Source organism: Apostichopus japonicus, chromosome 22 (genome assembly GCF_037975245.1).
Source record: "Apostichopus japonicus isolate 1M-3 chromosome 22, ASM3797524v1, whole genome shotgun sequence".
NCBI classification, from domain to species: domain Eukaryota; kingdom Metazoa; phylum Echinodermata; class Holothuroidea; order Aspidochirotida; family Stichopodidae; genus Apostichopus; species Apostichopus japonicus.
Window position 1 is genome coordinate 5,950,912 of NC_092582.1, and position 25,335 is coordinate 5,976,246.

The window sequence follows — 25,335 nt, forward strand, 5'->3', positions numbered from 1 at the left end:
TCAACTTTTCCCACAAATATCGGCAAATTTGTTTGTCCTTCCAAACCGTTGGCGACCTTCCAAAAGTTTTTGGCAACCCTAAACAGGGTTGCGACCCCCACTTGAAACACCACGGTTCCAGGGAATACAAATTAAAAGGTAATTATAAACTCCCACTCTATGCTCTGTTGGTGGTTGGAACACACTGTTGAATATCTAAGCCCTGTCTCAAAAACATGACCTTGAATTTTTGGGAAGAATGACCAGTCAGAAAAACGAACTCAATTGTTTTTTTTTCATGTTCACAAGGTTTCCACATTTCCAGCTCTGGCGATATCAGATGACCTTTGACCTGTATGAAAGACAGTACTGTTCTCTGTACTCACTGAGATGAATCCATATCCCAAGTATTTAAAGTTATGAGTTATAAAATGGTGTTTACATTTCCAGAGGTGTCACAGGTTTGCACACAGGCACACACACCATCCCCATGATCGCCTAGATTCCTTTTTTTGGGCAAAGAATGAAGAATTACTATTTGTATGAACCATTTTTTAAATAAATGGCTATAAATACAACTATTGGTTTAACATAATGATTCTTTTAGCAGATAGAATATCACTGCTACATTTTGTTCACATACTTCTCTGAATGACCCAATAGAAGCTTTGAAAAGCGGTAACTCACCTTTATTGATAAACCAGATCTGCCTGGAGCACCAGTAAAGCCTGCATATCCCTTGAAAAAAATAATGAAAAAAAAAAACAAATGAAAAATGTCTCTACATAACTTTTTCCCTACAGCAAACAGGTGTTGCTAAGAGACATTTTTTTTTTCAAAATGGACGTCATGTTAAAATGAAACAGGTGCATACTAATATTCCTTAATTTGTCCATTACCATGGTTCTGTATTAGTGGAGTGTTAGTATGTATGCATAAGTGGAGTGTTAGCTCAGTGGTTAACGCCGGTGCCTTTCAATCATTTATGTCCCGAGTTCGAGTCACTCCAAGATTAATGTATGTCTTCCAGTTACAGAGTTGTTGACAATTGACAATTCATAATCATAGATGTTAAATATGAATCTAAGAGACTGACTTCGATCAGCTTGCGGCTTTGATAGGCCAATGATGGCTTCTTCGCGAGTTCCTGCTTGCAGGAGGATCTAAATTACATACAATACCATACATTAAACAGAAAAAACAGACATACAGGTAGATACATCACACTGGCGATGGCTCCATTGGGTTGGAGATCAAAAAGATCTACATGAAGTAAGTCTAAAATGTTTTCCTTTTATTATTTTTTTTTATATGGCATTAGGAGAGAAGAGTATAACAAATTTAAGACTTTTTAGTAGATTGGTAAAAGCCTCAAGTGCAGCTTTAATGCCATTCATTAATTAAATGCAAGATATTGATTGATTTTAAGAAAGCAATGAAGCCCATGAATTTTTAGTATTACTCACTGGTAGGCCAGGTAGTCCTGCAGAACCATTAGCTCCGGGCACTCCCCTGTCTCCAACAATGCCGGGCTTACCACGAAACCCTCTCCCTCCTCGATTACCCTCAAAAAGTAAAAAATGCACAAAAGACATTAATGATCCAAATATAATTTTTCTAGGATATATTGAAATAAAAAGCATTAAGTTAGGGACTTGAGCTAGATACTAATTTATGTTAAAGGAGTAGCTCAGGTTTTTCATAATAATAATAATCATAATACTAGGTGATCCTACAAAAGCAACACTTCATCAAAGCATATACTTCTGACAAAATGAACTAACCACAAGTCCTCCAAAGTTTAAACAGTACAAAACATGGCTGTGACCCCTGGAATGGGGAAATGGGGGGGGGGGGAGAGAGATTTGATGTTAGTTTTCAAAGGTAATTTTCTCTAAACTTGTAACTCATCTTAGAATATGCTTCAGAGAAGGTTGTTTTACAGATTCCTTGTTGGACAAGAATAATTATCTACCAATGTGTCCATATATTCCACACATTTTACGAGGTATAATCATACCATTAAATAACAATCGCCTTCTGGCAGAACTTACCCGTTCCCCCTGTGGCCCACTTTCTCCTCTGGGTCCACGTTCACCTTCTTTACCCTGCAACAGACAAGAATAGCAACATCGATTGTAATACTCGATTGACATAACCTGGAGTGTTAGCTCAGTGGTTAACGCCGGTGCCAATCATAAGGTCCCGAGTTCGAGTCACTCCAAAATTAATGTATGTCGTCCAGTTACCGAGTTGTTGACAATTGACAATTCATAACCATGGACGTTAAATATGAATCTAAGAGACTGACTTCGGTCAGCTTGCGGCTTTGATAAGCCAATGATGGCTTCTTCGCGAGTTCCTGCTTGCAGGAGGATCTAAAATACAGTAAAATACATACATACATTTGCAATGATATCAATTACACTGTTTGTGACCAAAACCAAGCGAGAGACATAGAAAGCCTGTACCACCTGCATTATTTCTTGAGTCACACACCCACTTTCTGATACTCTTGCCATTAACAGCACAGTCCTCTTGCAAGTTATGGAACAAGATTTATCACACCTCAAGGGGGCGGGCCTGCCTCATTTCTCAACGAAATCTTATTTCACCCAGCTGTTCAGATTGTCTGCCATCCAGCAAGATAAGCAAACACCTTCCATTTCCTGTGATCCACAGATAAATTAATTAATTGCTCAGACACAAACTTCGCACGTGTCTGTTTCCATTGTTGATTATACGTCTCTTTTCGAACAGGACATACCCCTTTAACACTTGCTATAAGTAGATGGAAATTGCCAAATCATGATTGTAAGAAATTTTTAAAAATTGTGTTGTTGTTGGGAAAAGGTCATCGACTGCATACACCCTTAAATTACCTTTGCTAAAAAAGGGGGGAGGGGGTTAAAAAGCGAGTAGAGGCCCAATTGTATGGAAATATTTATTTTTTCGTTTACCTGACGACCCCTGCGACCCATACTTCCTGGTTGACCTCGGTCACCTTCGTCTCCCTTCTCACCGGTCTCACCTCTATCACCAGCTGAACCTGAATTTCCGGTCATACCCTGCAAAATTAATTAAGCTTGATCAATGCCTCACTGCTATGACTGTTCTAATTTTCTAATGTTATGTAGTGAATCACTTGATTGGTAGAGGACACCAGATTGGTTATTAATACAGATCAAAGAAAACAATTATGCTAATATGTTCTAGACAAAATGTTAAGTAACCTGTAACGAATAGCATGCTAAAAGGATGGACGTTAGTTACAACATGTCAATGGATAACAAGGTGCCACCCAGATCATGTATATTCAACATATACATTTGTCCTTATTTCGACTTTACCTAACAATTATTACCAATGGGTGATCAATTTCGTTTGAACGCAAAGCTTAAGTTATTAAATCTGTTATAATCGTCTCTTATGCTAATACTTACAGCGAGCCCAATGATTCCTACCACGCCCTTTATACCCTTCTCACCATGAACACCTTCTTCACCTTTCTCTCCCTTTGGTCCAATAATGCCATTCCTACCCTGAGAAAGAGACAAAATGAATGAATGACATACAGCTATACAGTTAAACATTAGCTATACAGTTAAACATTAGTCAAGAGAAGCTTATACCACAACAAATCAATTGAATGTGTGGCATACAGCTGTACAGTTAAAGGGAGTGAAGACTTGCGCACAAAGAAACATCTGATGCCGGTAATCTGACCTAGTTTCGAATGAGGTGTAACAGAAGTGTTAGACACCACCATAGACCCCAGAAAATACACACACAGCTAGCTATCGTCGGTAATTAGACACAAGTGTAGTCAATACATACAGCTGCGGTCAATACCCACAACACAGTGAACATAGCAGCAGTGGACATCCCAGCTGGGGGTTGTTATGCAACTCCCTGATATCAGTTCCAGATAACAAGGTATCATGTTTCATTACTGTCTGCATTTTGTAGCGACAAGAAGAAAACTTTACTTGCAAGCAACGGAAAGTTACCCTTTTCAGAGGGAGACAGATGGTTTGGGGCGAGTCTTCAATACCTTTATAATTAGTCACGTGAAGCCTCCATCAGCAGTATTCTTGTAATCAACAGGAGTATTTAATCTAAAGTGTGCAATTCAACTAAGCTACAAATATTGAACTATTGTACTTACAAGCTTTCTTGGAATCTTGCCAACACTTTTTGCAAATCCTGACAAAGATTATCCAAATGAACCTACAAGTCTTGTATTGTGGTTACTGTAATTTTTTGCCAAATTATGAACAAAGGCTTCGCAATAAATTGTCACCTCTAAAAGGATTACATTAACAAGGTTATAACAAGTCAGTTTGCTGAACTATTCATGCTATTTTGAAATGTACCCATTTTGCTTTCTGCATTTAATTCATTATCAATTTTTCCATCTATATTTACATCATTCATGCTAATCTGTCGGGACAAGCCATTATTGGGCAGAGCAAATCATATTCTTGGACATGGTTGTCATGGGATCAAGCTAGGAACTTCTCAAATAATACCAATTATACACTGCTCTGATGCCATGAAACTGAGGATGTTAATCTTTAATATTAAGCATGATAAAACATTGTTGTTCCTTTTCTTAGTTTCACATGAACAAAAAGAGCATATGTATTAAAGAGAGTCACATATTAACAATGTTGATGTATTTCATTTCACTGTACATAGATTATTACCTAGTAGCCAACCAACAGCAAGGCCAATAAGTCGATTGAAAATTATTGGGCTCTGCTTGTCTATAGATACCTGTTCTTCCCTTAAGTCAAGCCCTAATGAAGTTTACATTTGTACTGTAAAATTTGCATCCAGTAGGAATCTCCAGAACAATTAAGAACACAAATCACTGACAAATATTATCTTTTGTAAACTTTTCAGATGAAAGACAAGGCTACTGAAGTTAAGATGGACTGGGTTGTTGTTATACACTGACCGGTGCACCAGGCGGACCTTCTACGCCTATTTCACCACGTTCTCCTTGTAGTCCTCGTTCTCCTGGGTCACCTTGGTTACCATCAGTTCCATTCCTCCCCTGAAAACAAGCAAGGACACATACACCATTAGAAACGAAATGAGTCATTTACATTTGGCATCTTGAGTCACGCAGGCACACATTTCAAAGTCCTGCACCATCTTGAGACAATAAAGCAAGGAGGTAATCCATCGAGTTGCAATTCTGCTCGAGTTTGTTGTAATAATATGGATTTGGAACCTGTACAACATCATCAACATCATCATCATGAACAATATCACCTGCGCATTATGTTTACAAGTGTTTCACAGTCTTTCACCAGTTAAGGGATTACACTTTTTCTCAAAAGATTTTGTAACATAGAATCATATTTTATCACTGACTTTGTGCTGTAATTGATTTCCTCTCAATCATTGAGATACAACACCACAAAACCCAGAATGCCAAAAATGGCATTGTGTAACACAAACAATCAGGTATTGCTTCACACATTTCAAAATAACTTTAATTATGATCATGGGTAGTATCCTAAAAATACTTTAATTAATTTTTATGTGTCACTGGGTTAAGAAATTTAAGCTGAATAATTGCTACCGGTCGCTTAAATACCTAAAACTGGGCTATCACTCTTACTTAACAAAGAGATTTGTTTTACACTTACAGGAAATCCTGGAAATCCAGGAGGACCAACTGCTCCTTGATCTCCTGGCTCTCCCTGAATATGAAATAGATAATTAATATTAGTCATGAACAATCAACTTCTAGACGATGAACATAAGTCACAGACAATCATCTTCTGGACAATGAACATAAGTCACACACAATCATCTTCTTGGCAATGAACATAAGTCACACACAATCATCTTCAAGAGAGTGAAAGTAAGTCACAAACAATCATCTTCTTGGCAATGAACATAAGTCACACACAATCATCTTCTTGGCAATGAACATAAGTCACACACAATCATCTTCTTGGCAATGAACATAAGTCACACACAATCATCTTCTTGGCAATGAACATAAGTCACACACAATCATCTTCTTGGCAATGAACATAAGTCACAAACAATCATCTTCTTGGCAATGAACATAAGTCACACACAATCATCTTCTTGGCAATGAACATAAGTCGCACACAATCATCATCTTGGCAATGAACATAAGTCACACACATTCATCTTCTTGGCAATGAACATAAGTTACAAACAATCATCTTCTTGACAATGAACATAAGTTACAAACAATCATCTTCAAGACAGTGAATGTAAGTCACAAACAATCATCTTCTTGGCAATGAACATAAGTCACACACAATCATCTTCTTGGCAATGAACATAAGTCACACACAATCATCTTCTTGGCCTTGAACTTAAGTCACACACATTCATCTTCTTGGCAATGAACATAAGTCACACACAATCATCTTCTTGGCAATGAACATAAGTCACACACAATCATCTTCTTGGCCTTGAACTTAAGTCACACACAATCATCTTCTTGGCAATGAACATAAGTCACAAACAATCATCTTCTTGGCAATGAACATAAGTCACACACAATCATCTTCTTGGCAATGAACATAAGTCACACACAATCATCATCTTAGCAATGAACATAAGTCACACACAATCATCTTCTTGGCAATGAACATAAGTCACACACAATCATCTTCTTGGCAATGAACATAAGTTACAAACAATCATCTTCTTGGCAATGAACATAAGTTACAAACAATCATCTTCAAGACAGTGAATGTAAGTCACAAACATTCATCTTCTTGGCAATGAACATAAGTCACACACATTCATCTTCTTGACAATGAACATAAGTTACAAACAATCATCTTCAAGACAGTGAATGTAAGTCACAAACAATCATCTTCTTGGCAATGAACATAAGTCACACACAATCATCTTCTTGGCAATGAACATAAGTCACACACAATCATCTTCTTGGCCTTGAACTTAAGTCACACACATTCATCTTCTTGGCAATGAACATAAGTCACACACAATCATCTTCTTGGCAATGAACATAAGTCACACACAATCATCTTCTTGGCCTTGAACTTAAGTCACACACAATCATCTTCTTGGCAATGAACATAAGTCACACACAATCATCTTCTTGGCAATGAACAAAAGTCACACACAATCATCTTCAAGACAATGAACATAAGTCACACACAATCATCTTCTTGGCAATGAACATAAGTCACACACAATCATCTTCTTGGCCTTGAACTTAAGTCACACACATTCATCTTCTTGGCAATGAACATAAGTCACACACAATCATCTTCTTGGCAATGAACATAAGTCACACACAATCATCTTCTTGGCCTTGAACTTAAGTCACACACAATCATCTTCTTGGCAATGAACATAAGTCACACACAATCATCTTCTTGGCAATGAACATAAGTCACACACAATCATCTTCTTGGCAATGAACATAAGTCACACACAATCATCATCTTAGCAATGAACATAAGTCACACACAATCATCTTCTTGGCAATGAACATAAGTCACACACAATCATCTTCTTGGCAATGAACATAAGTTACAAACAATAATCTTCTTGACAATGAACATAAGTTACAAACAATCATCTTCAAGACAGTGAATGTAAGTCACAAACAATCATCTTCTTGGCAATGAACATAAGTCACACACATTCATCTTCTTGGCAATGAACATAAGTCACACACAATCATCTTCTTGGCAATGAACATAAGTCACAAACAATCGTCTTCTTGGCAATGAACATAAGTCACACACAATCATCTTCTTGGCAATGAACATAAGTCACACACAATCATCTTCTTGGCAATGAACATAAGTCACACACAATCATCTTCTTGGCAATGAACATAAGTCACAAACAATCATCTTCTTGGCAATGAACATAAGTCACACACAATCATCTTCTTGACAATGAACATAAGTCACACACAATCATCATCTTGGCAATGAACATAAGTCACACACATTCATCTTCTTGGCAATGAACATAAGTTACAAACAATCATCTTTTTGACAATGAACATAAGTTACAAACAATCATCTTCAAGACAGTGAATGTAAGTCACAAACAATCATCTTCTTGGCAATGAACATAAGTCACACACAATCATCTTCTTGGCAATGAACATAAGTCACACACAATCATCTTCTTGGCAATGAACATAAGTCACAAACAATCATCTTCTTGGCAATGAACATAAGTCACACACAATCATCTTCTTGGCAATGAACAAAAGTCACACACAATCATCTTCAAGACAATGAACATAAGTCACACACAATCATCTTCTTGGCAATGAACATAAGTCACACACAATCATCTTCTTGGCAATGAACATAAGTCACACACAATCATCATCTTGGCAATGAACATAAGTCACACACATTCATCTTCTTGGCAATGAACATAAGTTACAAACAATCATCTTTTTGACAATGAACATAAGTTACAAACAATCATCTTCAAGACAGTGAATGTAAGTCACAAACAATCATCTTCTTGGCAATGAACATAAGTCACACACAATCATCTTCTTGGCAATGAACATAAGTCACACACAATCATCTTCTTGGCAATGAACATAAGTCACACACAATCATCTTCTTGGCAATGAACATAAGTCACACACAATCATCTTCTTGGCAATGAACAAAAGTCACACACAATCATCTTCAAGACAATGAACATAAGTCACACACAATCATCTTCTTGGCAATGAACATAAGTCACACACAATCATCTTCTTGGCAATGAACATAAGTCACACACAATCATCCTTGACAATGAACATAAGTCACACACAATCATCTTCTTGGCAATGAACATAAGTCACACACAATCATCTTCTTGGCAATGGACATAAGTCACAAACAATCATCTTCTTGACAATGAACATAAGTCACACACAATCATCTTCTTGACAATGAACATAAGTCACAAAAAATTGTCTTCTTGACAATAAGAGCCATATGCATGCTACAGTTTGTGTTCATCTTGCAAGCATGCAGCAATGATTCAACACATACAGCAATTAACATTTTCAGAGTTTCAATCCTTTTCTCCCTTTGAAATTGCCACTGTATGATCTCTATGATGTTTGTCCTCAAAAATTAAATTTCTTCTCACATTTTACAGCCACGAATGATTTTTTTCAGAATGTACATTTCACCTAATTCAGATATTGCATTGCTGGTTGACTTACTATACCATATAGTCACCACATTGAATGTGGTCAGGGTGAACTGTTGACCTAAACATGTTAACTGCTTGGCTAAACTAAACCATGTAGTCACCATGCTGACTATGCTTGGGTTCCAGATGAACAGCTCATCAAAATGAAACGTTACATGATGCTGGACTAACAGTCATGAAATTCAACATGGTCGGGATGAAGTTTTTATATAAATGGCACTGCTTGTAACATGGTCGTTATTCAATGTAGGTCCCTGCTAAAGGGCAGAATTAAGAGAGTTATAGGATGGGTCCAGAGAGTAAAATAGACAAACATCAAGATTTGACATGTTGACGGTTTGTTCAGGTAATAAAGTGTAATGCTCTTGAGACTAGACTAACATATTAAAAAGAGACATATTATACAACTAGAAACCATTATATATATATATATATATATTACTATATCAAGTGCATTGTTAACTATATCCTACACTAGGACAGAAGTTACACTCACAAGCGGTCCCCTTAGTCCACGCATCCCCATAAATCCAGACCGACCCCATTCTCCAGGTGGGCCCGGTTCTCCAGGCACTCCTCTTGGTCCTTGAGGACCCTGAAGTCAAATCAAAGAAAATTTCCATCATTGAAAACGGGGAAACATTAGTTCCATTGGAGTTCGAGTCACTCCAAGATTAATGTATGTCGTCCAGTAACAGAGTTGTTGACAATTGACAATTAATAATCATGGACGTTAAATATGAATCTAAGAGACTGACTTCGGTCAGCTTGCGGCTTTGATAAGCCAATGAAGCTTCTTTGCAAATTTCTGCTTGCAGGAGGATCTAAAATTCATACAATACATACATACATACATACATTTATGCCTTACAAGAGAAGTCACATATCAGACAGAAAAACTGCACTAAAATGTGTTGAAACTTGATAATGATTGAAGGATAATAACGGGTCAGCAGAAATTGACTGAACCTATAAATGAATTCTATTTATCCCGAGTCAGAGTGACACGATGACTCAATCAATAATTTGTATACTGTGACATGTGGACGGGAAAGAAACTTAGACAAGTTTTGACAAATCATTCTAAATATTAACGGTCAAAACAATAACCAGTACTATGTTTGAGTGGATAAAGGCAGTGGTATTAGAAGTAATGAAACCTAGCATCTGAGCGGTCGTGGGTTCAAGCCTTGGCCGGCTAAATTGGGATGGTTTATTCATCCACCAGGAGATATCCATGGTTCAGCTCCCAACTATAATGGACTTCCAAACTGCTGTAATGAACTGTCAATTGACTTGGAAGTCTATTCAAGTAATAAGGCACTCCTCTTCTCCTACATGCAGATGTGGCTACTTAAAGTAACCGCCTTCTAGGGCAATAATATTGCTTGACCAAATCTGATCATATTTTCCACAGGGATATAGGTCGCAACAATAACCCAGAAATCTGACAATGTGTGCTATGTGTTATAGGTCACAACAACTAGAATAAATGTTACTATACATTTGAAATGTCATTGCTCAGTCACAACAATATGCTTTGTCATACTTTAAATATTGACATTACAGTTTTAACATTTCATGTCATATACTGAAAAACTCATTTTCACTTACCCGTTCGCCCCGCGGTCCCATAACTCCCAAATTGCCTGGTGGACCCTACACAAATTAAAGTGAAAATTCTCTCATAGGAAAAGCCACTATTAAACGTGACCAATAAACACACACAGCTTTAGCAACACAGACATGTTGATAGGATAAGAGGCCAGCTGATTGGATGATGAAAAACAAGATCTATTGGAATACTGAGGATGCAAAACTCAACAGATCGAAAGTTTTTAATAATAGTCAGAACGGAGTGTAAAGATTTGTTATAGATGATCAGATCATACTTCCTGCCATGTTTACAAGCTTGATATTTTTCATAATTTTTATCAAGACCAGGCACCAAGTTTTACTCTTTCTCTCCCCCACCTCTCTCTCTCTCTCTCTTAGAACAATGCAAATAATCAGAAACCGAGGAATTACATTTCTGACGAAGACATTCATTTTGATGAGTAAATATATTGATTACATTAAATTTCTTTATATTTAGTAACAGCAGTAACCAAACATTAAAAGCACACCAAAAATGTTTAGCATGTTTCCTTCTTTTGACTTCATCATGACTTTGTTTCCATGGGAACTCTCATAGTTTTTATAGTTTAATTCTCATAGGACTGCACATACAACAAATTATACATATTGTGATCTCTCTCATCCTCCCAGAATCCCACATTCTCCTTATTTGTGTAGATTCATTTCTATGGATCCACGATGTCTCAAACTTCCTCCCTGCACAATCTGTGACTGCCTTCTCTATCTTATGACTTTCAGTCTAGGACCCCCGTCACACATACATTTTTTCAGACATAACCATGGTCCGACCATGGTACGGTTTGCGTGTGACGGCTCTCTACTATGGTCTGACGATCGTCCAACCATCGTCCTCTAAAGATGGTAATAAGCATCGTTAGCCCCAAGTTAACCATGGTCCGACCATCGTTAGCAAGAAGAACCATGCGTGTGACCACAATTGCGTTGTCCGACTTTGCATTTTTTTTAGCGTTAAAACTGGCATCATCTACTACTTACAACTAAAAAACCTGCGAAACATCGTCAAAACCGTGAACCTTGACATACCCAATGCAACTGCGCATGATAGCTTTGCAAAAGCATAGTTAACTCACTGATGCATGTGTCCACGAATAACGATCGTCTGAATATAGTACAAAGTCCTGTGACCGCTACCGTAGTTAGTTTGATATGGTCGGACTATAGTTAAGAAACGATGGTCGGAAGATGCAATTTTAAATGTGTGACAATGGTCTAGATTAATTTCCCCTAGTCTAGAAGACACTTGTGTTTTGAGACTTTACTACCACTGTATCTCTACCTGGGGTCCAGGTATGCCAGGGAGGCCCTCTCTTCCTGATGGCCCTCGGACACCCATACGCCCTCGTACATTGCTTGGACGCCCTGGCTGTCCTTTTTCTCCCTGCGAATAAGAGAGAAGACAGTCAGCGTTCAATGTTAGAGAAAGCAAAAAATAAAGACACTATAGAGTTAAAAGGAGAACAATGTAACTATTGGTTATTCTCTAATTTACAATTGCTGGGTGACCACACCTGCTGTTAATTGTCAGTATCAGCATAAGCTGTGTTCACCTTTTTGTTTTAAACTTTCAACAAAACTCCTCTGTGACATTTTATTAAACTTTAGATTTCTTGATGTTGTGCCCAATTTGTCAGGGTCACTGACATCATGTGTATGGGTTGTGCTTATTTAATTAAGTAAATTAAATTGGCAGGCAATTAATTAACTAGAACAAGAATGAAGAACTTACATCTGGTCCTGGTTCTCCGTCATCCCCCACTGGCCCTCTTATTCCACGCTTACCCTGAGGAATAAGAAAGGAACCACACCAAGAAAAATTTGTCGCAGGTAAGAAATACATAATTTGTTAATTTGTTTACTTCGTAATATTAGTACTCATTAAGGGGCATGTATAATTAACCATCTATAAGATTCACCAATGGTATTTATTTAGTAAAAATTTGTTTACAAGTTTCACATTCTGGCAACTGGTCACCTGAAATGACCACTACCAGCAACAGCTGCCTTGACCTCCTACATACCAAGAATGAACTTCAAGCAAGCATGGACATGGTGAGTTACAGTGCGCTTGCCCACCATTAGGATCGCATACACACACATGCACGCACACATACCAATACAAATGCATGGACAGACATACAAATGCACATACCAATACAAATGCATGCATATACCATACAAATGCATGGACAGACATACAAATGCACATACCAATACAAATGCATGCATATACCATACAAATGCATGGACAGACATACAAATGCATGGACAGACATACAAATGCACATACCAATACAAATGCATGCATATACCATACAAATGCATGGACAGACATACAAATGCACATACCAATACAAATGCATGCATATACCATACAAATGCATGGACAGACATACAAATGCACAAACTCATACAAGTGATATCAATGTCTCATCTATCCCCTTTTTGCCCTCAGCAAGGAGTCATACAAAAATACCACAGCACTTATGTTAATCACATATGAGAGAAAGAACGTGATAAACAGTGAGTTAAATTATGCCAAGATGTGCAAGATTTGTCCAGAAAACAATGACTACTTCACTGGCATAATCATTTGATGCATGTCTGACACACATTCATAAAGCGCATCTCATTTGATAGTGCTACAGTCTGCTTTCAAACCCGATTACAGAACAGCTTCTCTGAGAAGCGATACCAGAACATTTTGTTCTAAAAATAACATTGTTTTTATATACATTGATTACTTCCTACTTTCCCATGGTGATCTGATCTTATCAAACAAATTGGAACTTAAGGAGATTATTTTGATAGACCATATGATCTCCGATCCGGGCCGAGAGAAAGTATGAGATTATCCAAAATCGGAGACACTCATTCACGGAATATAATTTCATTATTTGAAGGTCCACTTAACCTTCCGACTCACCCTGTTGCCTTTTTCACCTTTGGTGCCTGGCTTGCCTCTGCCTCCACGTTTGCCCTGCGGACAGAAATATCACCAAAACCGTGGTCTGACAGCCAGCTCGTTATCAAACTTGATAAGGAAGAGACTCTCGGGGCACATTCTTTGTATGTTCAGTTGATGCTTATGTCATGGCTACAACTATCCCCTGAGGTGTTCAAGTTGTGTGCAGGAAAAGAGATAACTTAATTGGTCCAATGTAGAACCACTATACCCCCTGAGGTGCTCAAGCAGCAGTAACTGAAATCACTTAATTGGCCAAGTGAAGACTCACTCCTGCTTGCTAGCTAGCTTATAGCAAGCATCTTGAGAACAAGCACAGGTCCCACAACACTAACACTTAGTCCTGGAGAAGGGGCATAAATTCTTAGCAAGATATTCAAATGTTGTCCCTCCCAGCCTCCAAGTTACCTGCCATATTCTACTGGACTGTACCACTTGAGAATGTACTGTTACATGGAGCCTCACGCAGTTTGCATCAGAATATTCTTTTGCCCATCATTAAGTCTATCTTCTCGAGAGGCTTAATACTGATAAAGTTTGCATTTGGGAATACATTGGTTGTAGTCCAGAAGCACAATATCAACTTGTCCAGCCCATTACACAAGGTAGCAATAATTTATAATGAAGTCTACCTATGTAAAGGTTTCCTCCAAAAACCTATATAAGAAATAGTTATACTAACATGGCATTTCACTATTGTTATACACACATACACACGAATAGCTCTGTGTTTACATTCAGACTGAGGACACCATTTTTTTGTCCATTGTTTAAATCCATGTACCCATAACAATAGAATTCTTGCGAGGACGTGCGGATTCTTTAGAAATCACATCTAAGGACCTGGAATTCATTTGTTCAAGTTGTCAGTCAGAATACAAACAAACGCACACACACAAGAACGAGATTACTGATGCACGAGGAGTAGAATGGTGACCTACCTGTGGACCAGTTGGTCCCCTCAAGCCTCTGATTCCAACTTCTCCTGGTTGACCTGGTATACCTGGAGCACCTGGCTCACCCTTGGGGCCAATGGGGGCCGCTCCCATCTAATTTAAAAAGAAAAGTTCAAAGAATGTGGAAAGTAACTTCACACGAAAATGAACAAGGTAAATATCCACCTCATCCATTTCAAGATACCGGTGCTGTGGCCGAGTGGATAAAGGCGGTAGCATTTGAAGCAATGCGGCTTAGCAAATCTGGAGGTTCCAGGTTCGATACCCGGCCGGGACATAGTAAGGTGGGTGTTTCATCCAAGAGCAATCTACCATTTTTCTCATCTGAAATGACATTCTAAATTGAAAAGATTCAAAATTTGAGTTAAAATGTTGAATTGGGAGCCACCTGACGTTTCAGTCGTAATCCATAAGCTCTCGTGGGTTTCTCCAACATTTGTGGTCGCTTAAGCGTCGTAAGAAAACTGCTAATGACTAAGAAAGACTGGTATTTACTGGTTCTAAGAGCAAGATGTATCCTCTTGTATTAAGTTGATTTCTTGGCCGTCATCCAATAAAACAAGAAAGTAGTTCCTTAAAATGATGGGCACATGACACCACATTTCCTGATTCGATGAATTGGCCAGGTGAGCACTGAAAGATTATTAGGGATGTCTTCATGTATTGGAATCTCTATAAATCCCATATAACCTGTAAATAAAATGTTTATAGACAATACCTCAGGATCATTATCATAATTTTTAAACTCCACTGGCCACTGTGATAAAGGAAACATTTATTTATACATGGATGTAATATCACCAGTAAATACTTACATCACCTTTTCTTCCTTGTTCTCCTTTAGGTCCAGGGGGTCCAGCTGGACCTCTCTCACCGGGTGGTCCTTGTTCTCCGGGCTCTCCGGGGGGTCCAGTGGTAATGTTCTAGGAAAGACAAGACGTCGGCTGAGAATCACCTTATTAACAGGGTCATCGTAACTAGTAGCAACAAAACTACTTCCCAAATTCACATTTGCTGCAGCCGTTTCTAATTTCTTGGCTTCGTAAGGCAATATTCTTTTTGCATATTCTACGAGATTTAGCCACGAAGGTCTGATCTTAGACCAGGGCTTCTCGGTAGGTGGATACCGGGCCATATCCAGCCCCGAGGAAAGCTCAATCCAGTCTACAGAAAGAAAATACTCTTGCACTGAAAGTCACACTAGGCACGCAACCAACTTTATCATCACTTCAGGCTTCAAAGTCACACTACATATAAAGTAAACTGACATACACGTTGAATACGTGCAAACGGATTGGGTTCTAATCTCTGCTTGTGGAAAAACCCTGAAAAGAGGATCTTGGAGGGAAGGGGGGGGGGAGTCGGGAGTGGAGAACCAGGCCGTCTAATTGGCCTCTACCGATACTCACGGCATAAACGCTGTGCATTCCTTGCAGCAGAAAAATGACGGTCTCTTCGTCATCGTTCATCAGGAGAAGCTCGATGAAATCATCCGGTAGTCCAGGAAAACCATGGATGAGGATCGGATGCCTGGTCTGAAACAAGCAGCAATATGAAAGTCATTGAGTGTCTGTGAAGAGTTAAATGTCAGTCAGTCTGATATCTGTGGAAATTCAGTAAATCGCTACAATTCAATACCTGATATTAGGACTTATCTTTTCTATGTTCCTGGAAGCTGCTATCAGAGAGTGTCATGGCTTTGTAAATGTAGGAGAAGGGGGAGGGGAGGGGAGGGGCAATTGTGATGCCAGGAAGTTCGGTAGTGTGGCCAACATGTCAATTAACTATCCAGTGAGCACTTCCGCAAATCTTTAGAAACCACTTTACTTTGTAATTAAATTGTGGATTTCTATGGAGTTTATTACTTCATGTATAAACACATAGATTCAACAGAACATAAATTGTAAATAACATAAATTTTATATACACAAGGTGCAAGGAAGTGCACACAAACCCGACAGGTGCTTGAAGATGTGCACTCCCGTATGCAATACACAAAAACACATCAAGAAATATGAACAACTACGAAGACTAGCAGAAAAGAGACAGCTAGGTTTAAACCACAAAGTAGATCAATTTGGATATGTCTGCTGTGTCTGTTAGGATCATTCATGTCTAATTCCTCATGGTTTTGCTTTCATGGAATCATTCTTGTTTATCCTCATAGTCTCTATGGTAATATTTTCTGGGGTATAATACAGACACACCCAATTACCTCCCGTGTTGTAAAACGTACATGTACCTATAAAATAAAGCCCTGGGAATGTTTCTATCAAAATTAATATAAACCAGTCTTCCCTATTGTGTGCCCCATGTCTATTTAGCCTGACCACCATTTTGTTTTGAAACCTTTTCAATTACAAAACATTTTCCCTGGTCATCATCAAGGTCTTCCAAATTTGTTTACGTAATTGCTAAAGATGTGTCTATAAACAGATATGTTTGTGTTCTGTCAAAACTTAATAAACTTAGATAAGAAAAAGAGGATGGGAGGGAGAATTATTCTACCAGCGAACCGATCTTCACATTTCTCATGAAATAAATTTGCAACACGCTGTCAGATGTGCTGCTACCGAGTTAACCCTGCTAACCCTTCACTTCCAAAGTGTTCAAAAGTACATAATTTACAACCTCACACAGACAGTGGTGGGAACTCACAAAATTCCAACTAGGGGTACAAATATAGCTAATCTGTCACAAACTATCAAACAAGGAAGAATCTGATTAGGGGCAACAGTTGGTAAGGTGTCACGTTGGTAATAACTTTCAGGTTCAAAATTAATGTTTTTCATATCTACAAATTACCCTGAAGGAGACATATATTAGTAGTTAAGGAAATTTGATAGTATCACCCTACAAGTCCTTCTCAATATAGAGAAACTAATTATTAAGACTGTAAAAGCTATTATAAGGCCTTCCATCAATTTTCAGGGTTAATTTCTTCTTCTTTTTTTTTTTTTTTTTGGAGGGGGGGGGGGGGTTGGAGTAGTTGAAAGAATGGTTTAGTTGTTGACTGAGCTTTTGCTTAACAATTACAATTGATGTTGCATCAATATCAAACTTCACATAGGGCAGTGCAAATAGGACCTTCATATCATCAGGCAATATTTTATGATGTATTTACAAACTACATTTAAGCACGTTAGTAACAGTGGACTCGTAATAAAATGTGATAAATTCGATAATCGAAATGTCATCATCATTCTGGAAGAAAATCAGATAAGATCCAGACGTCGTCGTAGTTCTGTAGTTTGTGATTATTGTTCGTGATTATATATTTGTGACCTGCGTGATAGTGACCCATGTGACAGGCTCATTTTTGATGACTTTAGGCAGATTTTGCTGAGCTGATATATGTTATACCTAGCATTTAATATCAAATAGATCCAAATGTTGAAAATATTAGGTTTGCTTTGTTACTGTCACACTGCATTTATTGAGGATTGCCTCATTAATTATTTCCCTCATTTTGGTTTCAATTTACAACCCTGAAAGCAGAAGCTCTAGAGGGTAGAGAAAAGCATTCCATACCGGAGGAGCGTAAGGAGGTACACAGGGGTAGAAGTCATCGCAGTTGATGTCTGACTTATCGCCTGGCACGAAATACATATGCTGAATAAGACCCTATGGAAAAGAAGAGAAAAACACAGTTTCAAAATTGGTAAACATTTTAATGTTCAAACAAAAATAATTGCTAAGTTTTATTATTATTATTATTAGTATATGGGAACTGATGATGGAGGGGTACGCATTTTCTAAATAGCTAGGGTTGAAGCTTGGAAATATAATGAAGGTTGAATAAAATGTCCAGCACAGTAGACCTACTAGTAGTTGGTATGCTAAGGCAAGGAATATAACAAGGGTACGGTGGGGGGGGGGGGGTGGTTCTCCTCCCTAATGAACATTGCTCAGAGCATTTATAGCCAACCACTGCTTTCTGTTGATGAGGTGTTAATTGTTACTCTTAATTAATGTAAGAGCAACAACATGCAACATCATGCTCATAGCATCAATCCTCCAACCTAACTTCTTTCTTTCTTGAAAATAAATTTCATCGTAAAAAAAATGTCTGCTAACATGGAAATTATCACAGGCTCCTTTCTTTACTTTTTACCATCATTGTTATTTAAAAAATCAACAAAGCTTGGGGAAATTTGGTGACAATGTCCTTCACCCCATTTTATATAAAGTATGGTTCAATATATAGTATATAAATGAAAAGAATGCTGCCATAGCAATGTTGAAAAGCATGTATGACATTTGACCAAGAAATTCCAAGACTTACTTTGGTTAAGATATTTATGAGCAACCAACTTACATTATCTCCTGTCTCCTCACAACATATGCACCCTTGTTCTTCCGTGTCTAGAGTGACCTGGTGACCTTTGACCTGGTGACCTTTGATACTGACCCTCCCCCCATTGATGACTGCTCACCTCCAGTCAACCTACCCTCCTCCTCATCCTACCACCCAAATTTGACCCCAAGAGCACTAGACTGTGATGACAATATCGTCTTACATCATAGGGCTCCACGCCCTGCAGACCTTCCATGGGGCCTCCGATCTTCAGATAACCGCTAGATTTTAACTGTAATTTTTTATCGAATGACATGGTGCCGATGTGTTTGCAATCTGAGTACAGAGTGATATGAGATGCGTTGACTGCTACCCTCAATTTGTGCCAGTTATTGTCACCGAATTCTTCGGAATAAAATCTGAAATAGAAACACAGGCGGTTATCACAAGATACTGCGTCTCCGGGGAACGAGACCTGATAATGTTTTGATTGGTAATAACCTGTCTTTTATTACTGGATTAACCTACATGTAACCTAAGATGGCCGTCTACTACATATAGCTCATGGGTTCAAAGGTCATCACTTCTGGACCCAAATATTAGCACGCAATAAAATCTGCTGACTTAAGATTTTACATCCCAAAGTACATTTCTGTGGGTTCTCTCTCTCTCCATATTATTCATAAATATTTAGGGACGTATCTTCACTTAACAAGATTTTGCTGTTACCCAGAGCAATTGCTTTGAGGGTGGGCAGTGAAAACCACATTGAAATTGGAGCAGGAGTGACCCTTGCTTGACATTTTAACATCTCTGTAGGCAAATACTGATGATATTTAAGTGATTCTGGTTTCAATATATCATAACTTAGCTTAATACACCAGTGTTCATATTTTTATAATTTGACACTGGGATGTTGGTTAAAAATATCAAATGTGACAAACAGTACCTGGCATGAAGAACATCACCAGAAATGACAAATGATGTTTGTGATTCCATGCCACCCATCCAAAATGAGAATATTTATTGTAACACTACTGCACAAGATTTTGGAGTGTTTGACCCTAATTTCTGACTTGAAGTGATCAGCAAGTGATCTTGCACTGATGCAGGCCTAAACACACAGAGTTCCTCAGTAACAAAATGGAGACAAGATCAAGACCATGTTTCCACACACACACACACATATGAGCAACCAGGGGCACCGAAAATTCCAATACATATTTTCTAAAACAGCTACTCCTCATTTGTCAATTATGAGTCATATCTTATTTCTCTGCTTTTGTCTATTAATATTTCTTTTGGAGTAAACATGGACTTTCTTTATTATATATTCATATATATACATAATTGAAATCGTGGTGAGTCGGAAAAGCAAGAACAGTGAAAAAACTTCCAGCCTCCACCGGGATTCGAACCCGGCCTCCCGCTTTAGATGCAGACACCCTAACCACTAGGCTATGGATGCTGATTGTATGTCCAGAGCTTTGAAACCGGTAAGGAAGGTCATAATTCCACTGTAGGCGTTTGTCACCTGTATCAAAAAATACTAGTTCTGTTTTGGTGACATATTTGCCTTACTCTAGAGATCAAACATGATGCTAACCAACTCGAAAATCATTTGTGATTCCTAAAGCTGGATCTCGAAAGAGATACTTTGAACAGACTTTGATATGTATATATAGCATTTACTCCCTTGGCTTTAGCCAGTTGAGCCAACAATACTAACTACACAAACAAATCCGATGCCCTGTACAGCTGCCTTTCTGTACCTCCTACCTTGCTTCTCCATCCGGGAGTAGCAACTATACCTTCTCCAATTCCCTGAGCTGCTCTCGATCTGACTCGAAGCTGGGTAAAAGTATCAAAACAAATCGTAGAACATCCGACTCCCTGTTCTTCACGAACACCAACTTATTAAATTACTATCCAACAAAAGCGAGTTAATACGAGCTGAATTTAGTTGCCACCTTCCTAATTTTTTATCATTCAGTTTGGATTCGATAATAAAACCCACTCATTTGACCCTCTCACTTGGGTACAAATATTGTTAGACTAGAAGAGTTGGAGGTATGACGTCCTGCTGAGCTACCATAGTCTCTCAATCAACCGGTAGTAGAAGGTATTAAGTATTGTGGTCATTACGCAGCAATCGGATTCAATCATTCTACGAAGAGATGATGGGAACCACGACTATCCCAGGGTGCAGTTCTGATATATCAGTTTAGAGATGCCAGAGATGGTTTCCCTGGATGCTATAGCGTTACCCTAAAACTCTGGATTTTCTCCAAAATACCAGACTGTGTTTTTTATCTTCCGTGATCATCCAAATTTTGATATCATTCCAACAAATTTAAAATAAATATAGAGGGAAAAGATTTTTTTATTTTATTTATTTTTTAAAATTTTTTTATTGTCGTTCCAGCTACTCCAATTTGACTACAGGAAAAGCAAATTGTCATTTTAAGTAAGTTCTGGTTTAACATTGAGATTTTTTGTATTATTTTTATATATAGGAGTATTTTAACTTCAAAATTGGATATCATTTTGCATGTTTGTACCCCTTCAAATTAGTCAATTTCTCCAACAAAGAGGAGGAAGCCCTCAACAAAGACCCCTTCCCCTAGGTAAAATAAACCACATGGATACTGAGTTTGCAAGTATCCATGCATCAGGTTGGTTTCATACTTTCTGAGGAAGAAAATAAACCGTATGGCCAGTTGGCTCTGTGATTCCTTCCCATACAATGTCCTCAAAATTCAGTATATAAACTACATGGGACTAATGTAGAGCAGGTGAGATAAATTTGTCCAAGAATTAAGTAAGAACCAGAAATGATCAGAGATTTCCAGCTCTTATTTGTATAGCACCCCCTTTGTGGGCATTAACCATTTCATTCCCAGGTAGGATTTGACAGTTACAGAATTTTTACACCAAAAATATTTCAATATCCAGAATAAATAGTCCTTCCTATGTAAAACACATAGATGTGAGACACATAGATGAATGAATAAAGTGACTTTTTTATGTTAATGAATGAGGGTTTAATACATGACATTGTTTAAAACACTGCGAAATATTTTCACAAAGCAAGAGTCATCTAGTATAAATCACAGAGAAATTGGTCAATTTTGAGACCACTTGAGATAGCCTGTTGACCCCTTGAGCCAATGTTCGCACTATTTGAGATAACATGTTGACCCCTTGAATCTCCGAGGGTTAAAACTGATAAGAGTTTGAGAGGGTTTGAGTTCAGTTTAAAGCAAGACCAAAAAACTCTCTAAAGCAGACTAATTTCCTGGACGACTGTATGTTCTGTCGAAGCCTTATAGATCCCATTCAAGAATCTAAACTGTCAAACTGAATTTGACAAAACTATTGTCAACAAAAGAAATTCATAGCATTGGAGAATTCACAGATTAATTGTAGTTTGAATTTTGGAGTTGTCATCAAGTGACAAAGGTTTTCAGACTTTGACACCTGTTGACCTCATGTGACCTTTGACTTATACCAATTTCAAAAGGATTCTTGCACTCACCAAATTGGATCTACATATTATGTATGAAGTTCAAGAAAGATGTACTTCTTTAGTTATCACTTTTACAAGATTTTCTTACTCTGACATAAATGCTGACCGCAAATGACCTTTGACCTCCACCGATTTCAATAGGGTTCTTGCACTAGCTCACCAAACTGGCTCTGCATACCCATGTATGGAGTACAACAAAGTTTACAAAGTTTTCAGACTTTGACCTCTTTTGACCCCAAATAACCTTTCAACTTCACAGAAAACAAATTTTTGTCTTCAATAGGATGGATCCATATACCAAGAATGAAGTTAATCCACAATAAATTGCTTGGAGCTGCGGCATTTACAAGCATGTGTCACATACACACATTACACATACGCACACCAGTGTGTGCAGTAAAATTCAAGTTCAAGTGATGACGAGTGACCATTATTCCTTTCTCTATAATCTTTGGGAACAATACCGATGATGGACCCTCAAGAGCCACGACACATCACATCATAATGTACACTGTACACGACACGTTTAACCCAAGGACCAATGCAGCAGGCATTCATGCCAGCCTGATTGGACTGTTTCCAAGCCCCTTTGGCAAGCATATCTAACAAGCTATTAAACAGAAATAATTGACTTGGAAAAACATCAAAATGAACCCAAAAAGCAGGTAAGTGTGTTAACGTAGCCGGAAGCTGGAATTGTTGTACAATTCCCCATCTACTATACTTTACAAACCTAAAAGTTTTCAGCAGCGTGAAGAGATATATAGGCTGTATTGGATTACAAATAGATTAATGTTGTACAAAATGATATGTAAATTACTAGAACTGACCCATTTTACTGAGAAATTTACTTGCAATTGGGTAAGCTGACTAAAGTTCGCTGAAATGATCCGTCCGAGAAAGCAGCAGCTTTTTTGTTAACTCTTCCTCTAGTCTGCTGTATGAAACATACTGTTTCTCGGCGAGATGAGGATGGGATTGCATCTTGAAATATTTAGGCTGGACAAACAGCCTCTGAGAAGATCATGACCTATCATCCATAAAAGGTGAACCCCTATGGATACTAATTGCAGGAGACCAAGTGAAATTGGATTCACAAATTAAGTTTCCAAATAGTTTTATCTCACGGAAATGGCTAGGAGCACAGTTGTGATGACATAACCCATACGGTTACTGTTATGATATGCTCGAAGACAAATGGTAAAGTGGTTACATGTATATGTACTTCTGCTGATGATGATCTGCACTCTATGACCATAACCTGATTATCCTTTTTAAATAAATTCTGAAACATACTTCAATGTACGGTAAAAAATATTACATGACAAACATGGATATTTTCAGAGTAAGAACAGGCAGTTTTCTTGGATATTTTCAGAGTAAGAACAGGCAGTTTTCTTGCATACGTTCAGCTCTGATTTAAATGGGAATTAGAGGTCAATTGCAAATCTCTTGTAGGTGATCTTGTATGATGACAAAATTTGAACCAATAGGAACAATTTGAATCAAAGAAAAAATTGTAACTAAGAGTGCTGTCACAATAGATCTCGAGCAGGGTAATCTGATCCTTCGCTCGAGATTAACTTCCAAGCGTGACAGCTCTCAGGATCTGAACCCAAGATCTTAATCCTCCTTCTTGGGATGGAGGGAGGGGGAGGGGGGAGGGGGGAGGAGGGGATAGGACCTGGAGCTTAAGACCAAACTCTGTGGATTACAGTGACCCGAGACCATGTGGATGACATTTCACCTTTGACCTTCATAAGAGCTTTCGTTTTGGAGGTATACAGCTTGTTTACGAGGATTTAGGATTGACCTCTCTGGGTATCTAATGACTTTTGACCTGCACTCAATACTCTGGATTCACATACCATTGTTAAGTTCATCTAAACTCTACTTTTGCAGTTATTTATGCTACAAAATTCAGACTCTGACCTCTGTTGACCTCCACTAGGAACTACTCATTCTTTCACTAACCAATTATGGACGTACAAGCTAGGTACAATGTTCATCAAAACTTTACGTATGGAATATCATGTTAACAGCGTTTTTCAGTGTTTTGACCTCTGTTATAGACCAGGTGACCTTTGACCTCCATGAAAACCAATAGGGTTCGTGTCAAAATGGATCTATACACCAAGTATGGAATTAACCCATATCGTAAATTAATCCGTATTGTAACATTTTGAATAATATCATGTTAACACGCCACTCGAGCCATCATATACATGCATACAAACATTCATACACACACATACAGGTGTATAGAATCTATTTATCCTCGGCAAGGAACCAAACCAGCTGGTGAAAAAATGTTCATGATTGGTACAGTGTACCTTTTGCAGATGTAGCAATACTTCAACTGTACTCATATCTTTCAGCTAGTACTCTCCATACATTTACATAGCAATGAATTTCCATTAATATAGATCTAATCAAATGACTTAAGGTCAAGTAGTACCTCAGCCAATAAAATAAAGAAATGCACTTACTTAAATGATTTCAGACCTGATTTTTTGAAGCGAAATTGAGCGTTGAATGAAAATGGACTCAATGTGAATCGTAAACTAGTGCTGTTCTTATTATCCTCTATGGATAATAACTTCATTTCTCCATCGGTTGGAACTCCAGAAGTCTCAGGAAATTGGTATTTAACTTGCATCAAGAAAGTAAAACTTGTTGGAAATCTGCAAGCAAAAAATAGAACAACTTTTTATTGAAGGAATTGTCACAA

At 38.0% G+C, this 25,335-nt stretch overlaps 1 protein-coding gene across 3 annotated transcripts in view; it reads right to left on the bottom strand.

Annotated features, from left to right (window-relative positions):
- Nucleotides 1-25,335, bottom strand: part of LOC139963931 (uncharacterized) — an 84,981-nt gene that overhangs the window by 36,503 nt on the left and 23,143 nt on the right. For all 3 annotated transcript variants that reach the window (XM_071965166.1, XM_071965165.1, XM_071965168.1), the window contains exons 3-20: nt 25,094-25,288; nt 19,299-19,494; nt 18,310-18,402; nt 16,188-16,313; nt 15,594-15,701; nt 14,764-14,871; nt 13,784-13,837; nt 12,587-12,640; nt 12,137-12,238; nt 10,816-10,860; nt 9,698-9,796; nt 5,643-5,696; nt 4,943-5,041; nt 3,423-3,521; nt 2,940-3,047; nt 2,034-2,087; nt 1,446-1,544; nt 667-717 (exon numbers count right to left, since the gene is read on the bottom strand). In XM_071965166.1, coding sequence (XP_071821267.1) covers nt 667-717; nt 1,446-1,544; nt 2,034-2,087; nt 2,940-3,047; nt 3,423-3,521; nt 4,943-5,041; nt 5,643-5,696; nt 9,698-9,796; nt 10,816-10,860; nt 12,137-12,238; nt 12,587-12,640; nt 13,784-13,837; nt 14,764-14,871; nt 15,594-15,701; nt 16,188-16,313; nt 18,310-18,402; nt 19,299-19,494; nt 25,094-25,288 — 1,744 coding nt within the window. The remainder of the gene's footprint in view (nt 1-666; nt 718-1,445; nt 1,545-2,033; nt 2,088-2,939; nt 3,048-3,422; nt 3,522-4,942; nt 5,042-5,642; nt 5,697-9,697; nt 9,797-10,815; nt 10,861-12,136; nt 12,239-12,586; nt 12,641-13,783; nt 13,838-14,763; nt 14,872-15,593; nt 15,702-16,187; nt 16,314-18,309; nt 18,403-19,298; nt 19,495-25,093; nt 25,289-25,335) is intronic.